The sequence below is a fragment of the Octopus sinensis genome, unplaced genomic scaffold (genome assembly GCF_006345805.1).
Source record: "Octopus sinensis unplaced genomic scaffold, ASM634580v1 Contig15224, whole genome shotgun sequence".
NCBI lineage: Eukaryota > Metazoa > Mollusca > Cephalopoda > Octopoda > Octopodidae > Octopus > Octopus sinensis.
Genome location: NW_021833612.1, coordinates 22,501 through 27,500, shown reverse-complemented (window position 1 = coordinate 27,500; position 5,000 = coordinate 22,501). Strand labels below are relative to the sequence as shown.

Here is a 5,000-nt window from a genome sequence, read left to right as displayed (position 1 = left end):
TATCAATTTGAAAATATAGCCACGAAACATGTGTAGTCTATTTACTAATTATATATTATTAAATTATTTTTTCGTACTTTATTTAGTTCTAGGTAAATGTTTTATCGTTTCTTTAATTTTTTTCTATATCGTATGATTTAATTATATCATTGTTGAATTGCTACAGGGTGGTTCTTCTCTAATTTATATACATGTATTATATATTGTGAAATTTGATTTAGTATTACTAAATTGAATTTTTCTCTGTAAGTTTGGAATTATATTCCCTAATATTATATATGTAAGTGTGTGTGTATGTATAAACATGCATGTATATGTATAGATAGAGAGAAAGAGAGAGAGAGAGGGAGAGTCAGAGAGAGAGAGACGTATATATGTATGTACTAATTTGGCGGTCATTAACAAGCCCGGATACACACACACACACACATGTGTATTCTCAGCAGCATTCTACCACCTTGAAATTATTTTGATGCAAAAACCATTTTAAAAAATACTCATTAGTTGAGGCATCCATGGAATTCACTTACCTTTCCCTTTTCACCTTCCATATTTCGTTTCAACACTGGAAACAATAGAGACACTGAAACTCACTTCTACCCACAAGAACAACACATTACAATCATTTGCACTTGTGACACTAGAAGTAACATTTAAAACTATGAACGAAACAAGCAGTTAATGCCTTTCATTTTGCCTTCCTCAATTTTCTCTCTCAAGGTGTGTCTCTCTCTTTCTCTTTCTCTGTTGCAACATCTCCTTTCTCTATCCCACCCCCTCTCTCATCATTTTACTATTTTTTCATTATCTCTCCCTCTCTCTCTCTTTCCCTCTTTTTCTCTTTCTCTCTTTTCCTTGTTTTATCATTCTCTCTCTCTCTCTTGCTTCTTCTCTTTCTCACTATTCCTTTCCCTCTTTCATTTACTCTTTCTCTCTCATTCTTTCTTTCCTTCACTTCTCTCTCTTCTCTCCTTTTTTCCTTGCTTTCTCCCAATTTTTCTTTCTTACTCTTTTTCATTCTTCCTCTTACTCTTTTGCCCTTTCTTTCTCTATTCTTCCTACTTTGTCTTGCTCACTTTTGCTCCTTCTTTTCCTTTCATTCTCATTCTCTCCTCCTTCTTTCACTCTTTCACTCCTTTCTCTCTCTCTTTCTTCCTTTTTCTTGCCTTCTCTTGTTCTTTCTTTCTCTTTCATTCTCCCTGTTTCTTTCATTCACTCTGACAGTCTCTCTCCTCCTTCTCACTCTTTTAGTTTTTCTTTCTTTCTTCTTTCTCTCTGCCTCTGCCTCTCTCTTGCTCCTTCTCTCCCTTTCATTCCCACTCTCATTATCTCTTTGATCCACTCTTTCTCTTCATTTCTTCTTTCTCTTTTTGCTCTTCTCCTCTCCTCTCCCCTTCTCTCTCTCCCCCTCTCTCTTTTGCTCCTTGTCTCCTTTTCACTCTCTCATGCACTCTTACACTCTTTCTCTCCTCTCCTCTCACTCTTTTACCCCCTTTTCTCTCTGTCTCTTTCTTTCCCCTCTCTCTTTCATTCACTCATTCACTCTTTCCCTTTATCATTTTCATCTTCCCTTTCCCTATTTATCTCCTCCTCCCTTCCTCTTCCTCCTCCCCCTCCCTCCTCCTCTCTTTCTTACTCTCCCCTCTCTCTCTCTTGTAATATTTCAATCCATTTGCCTTTCATTCTTTCGGGGTCGATAAATAAAGTACCAGTTACGCACTGGGGTCGATGTAATCGACTTAATCCGTTTATCTGTCCTTGTTTGTCCCCTCTATGTTTAGCCCCTTGTGGGCAATAAAGAAATATATATCTCACCCCACCCTGTTATATCTTAATCCACCCCTGTTCTATTTATAATCTTCCCTAATTGTAGATATCCTAATGAAAGCTGTGGATGTGCCCCCATCACAGAGCCAGTCTGTCGGTGCCTCTTTGAGTGATTCTGGTTCAAATGATGGCAAATTCATGTCTAACGATCTCGGGGACATTGACCTGTCTCAACTGAAACAAGCTGAGGAGTTGTTGCGTAAGTATTGACCCCTGCTCGGAACAGTTTCTTTTATTTTTGTCTTCTATTGATTTTTTTTTATTGTTTCTGTTTAATCTTCCATTCATGATGACGACAACTACTACAATAATGATGGTGGTGGTGGTGGGGGTGGGGGTGATGATCACGATGAAGATGATGGGGCAATGATGATGGTGATGGTTATGAGGATGATGGTGGTAGTGGTGGTGATGATGATGATGACAGTCGTGATGGCAGTGATGGTGAAAAAGATTCATGATGTTGATGATAATGACAATGATGATGATGAAAGTGGTAGTGGTTGGTGGTGGTGTTGGTGGTGTCAGTGATGATGATAGTGATGAGGATGTCAAACCCCCCACACACACACAGGTTACTACTTAACAAGTGGTGTCAGTTTGTTTATGTCCCCATAACATAGCAGTTTGATGAAAAAAAACCCCAAAACAATAGAAAAAGCACCAGAGTTAAAAAAAAAAAACTAGGCTTGATTTGTTTGACTAAAACCCTTTAAGGCATGGCTCCAGCATGGTCGCAGTCCAATGACTGAAACAAGTTAAAGATAAAAGATAAAACTTTAGATTAAAAAAAAACACACACACAAGTGCCACTTCATTAGATTGAACCTAAAACCACCTTGTTTGAAGCAAGCATGTTCTGATTATATAGTATGTGTCTGCTTCTGTTTTTATTCGTTCTCTCAGAACCTATTATTTTCTATACAAGAAGGCTTTTCAATGATATATTTATTCCCAACGTACTCATCATTTTCTATTTTTTCTAAATTCCTTTCGCTTTCAATAGCAAATATTTAAATGCAGCTTGATACTGAAGAAGTTTCTATATTATTGATACTTATTATCCTAGCTTTAGTACTTAGATCCTCTTTAAGTATTAATCTAATTATCATAAAATATTCCCTTACAACCTTTTCCTTCCTTTGGCTCTGTTATGCTCTATCCTACTCATTAATTCCTTATCATTACTAAGTAATAAGAGAAATGTCTCTTATTCCTGTTTCTTTATCTTAATGACTTTACTTAATCCTTCTTTCTCCCTTCAATGGTTGCCTTGCGCATTTTCCTAATCTGAAGTTTATGCCAATTTCTTTACTAAATCCTTGTACTCTCTGTAGCAGTGTTTCCGCTGAGTATAAATTAGCATATAATTTGAGGTCATCCATGTACAATTTTAGATTTCCATAGTGCTTCTCTTCATATCTTGTTTATGAACCACAAATAAAGAATCAGTTTGTAAGTTGATCTCACGGGGATTTGAACACAGAACCTAAAGAGCTGGAACAGAAAGTACAAAAACTACAAGGCATTAAAAATTCTACTGAATCAATACCCTTAATGATGATGATGATAATAATAATAATAATTATTATTTCTTTACTACCCACAAGGGGCTAAACACAGAGGGAACAAACAAGGACAGACAGACGGATTAAGTCGATAATATCGACTCCAGTGCAAAACTGGTACTTATTTAATCGACCCTGAAAGGATGAAAGGCAAAGTTGACCTTGGCGGAATTTGAACTCAGAACGTTGCGGCAGACGAAATACGGCTATGCATTTCGCCCGGCGTGCTAACATTTCTGCCAGCTCACCTAATAATAATAATAATAATCTTTTCTTCATTGGCTACAAGGGCTAAACCCAAAACAAAACAGGATAAGTGGGGCTTAGCAAAATATATTTGTATAAAATAAAATAAAACAATAACAATTAGCAATAAGAATTAAACAATAAAATTCTGTAAAAGTGTTGAGTTCTTCCCAGGGCCAACCAAGGAAGCCCACTCATCCTGGTTATCCCAACCACTGAGGGAAATAAGGATAACAACAACAACAACAATAATAAATGACATCAATAATCTTTTGTCTATTGGCCACAAGGACTGAATACAGAACAAAAATGGACAATACAGAGGCGCAGGAGTGACTGTGTGGTAAGTAGCTTACTTACCAACCACATGGTTCCGGGTTCTGTCCCACTGCGTGGCACCTTGGGCAAGTGTCTTCTACTATAGCCTCGGGCCGACCAAAGCCTTGTGAGTGGATTTGGTAGACAGAAACTGAAAGAAGCCCGTCGTATATATGTATATATATATGTGTGTGTGTATGTGTTTGTGTGTCTGTGTTTGTTCCCACCCTCCCAACATCGCTTGACAACCTAAGCTGGTGTGTTTACGTCCCCGTAACTTAGCAGTTTGGCAACAAGAGTCCAATAGAATAAGTACTAGGCTTACAAAGAATAAGTCCTGGGGTCGATTTGCTCAACTCAGGACGGTGTTCCAGCATGGCCGCAGTCAAATGACTGAAACAAGTAAAAGAGTAAAACATCCCAAAGGACATTTGGGGCTTAGCACAACCAGCGCCATTATTACCAACTATGAGAAAATGTATTCCAGATATCATCTTCCCATGAAGCATGATGCAGTGACCAGAAGAGTCTGGAACAGGATAACAAAAAAGAGAATACCAACAAAGTCGATCATATTGAGACCATTGGGTCAAAAGAATATTGAAGGAACTTAATAATTAAGACAACCATTAAGTTAAAACACAACTGACCAGGTACTGCTGTGTGTGACCATAAAGAAAAAAATATGTTCTGTTGTGGAAATCAGCTGCCATCTGGACATAAATGTGGTTAGAAAAATACAATGCTAAGGACCTTTGATAAGGAGTTTTTCAAAGATATGTTTTCTGCTTCATCTCTATACTGGTTGGTTGGTTGGGACCCCTCTTCGGTCATGACTGACCGTGGATTTGCACCTAGAAAGTTACCCTCCCTGGCACAAGTCTGGGCAAGATTGTTTATAGAAGACCACCAGTGTTATCCAAGGGAAAGGCAAAGGGGCCGATACAGCTTGGCACCTGTGACATCACAACTCATTTCTGCAGCTGAGTGAGTTGGAGCAATGTAAAATAAAGTGTCTTGCTCAAGAACACAACACGCAGC

The 5,000-nt window shown here is 38.0% G+C and overlaps 1 protein-coding gene across 1 annotated transcript in view; it reads left to right on the top strand.

Annotated features, from left to right (window-relative positions):
• LOC115230297 overlaps positions 1–5,000 on the top strand; it is a 54,456-nt gene that overhangs the window by 31,650 nt on the left and 17,806 nt on the right. Inside the window, exon 3 of the mRNA XM_029800500.2 lies at positions 1,874–2,026. Coding sequence (XP_029656360.2) covers positions 1,874–2,026 — 153 coding nt within the window. The remainder of the gene's footprint in view (positions 1–1,873; positions 2,027–5,000) is intronic.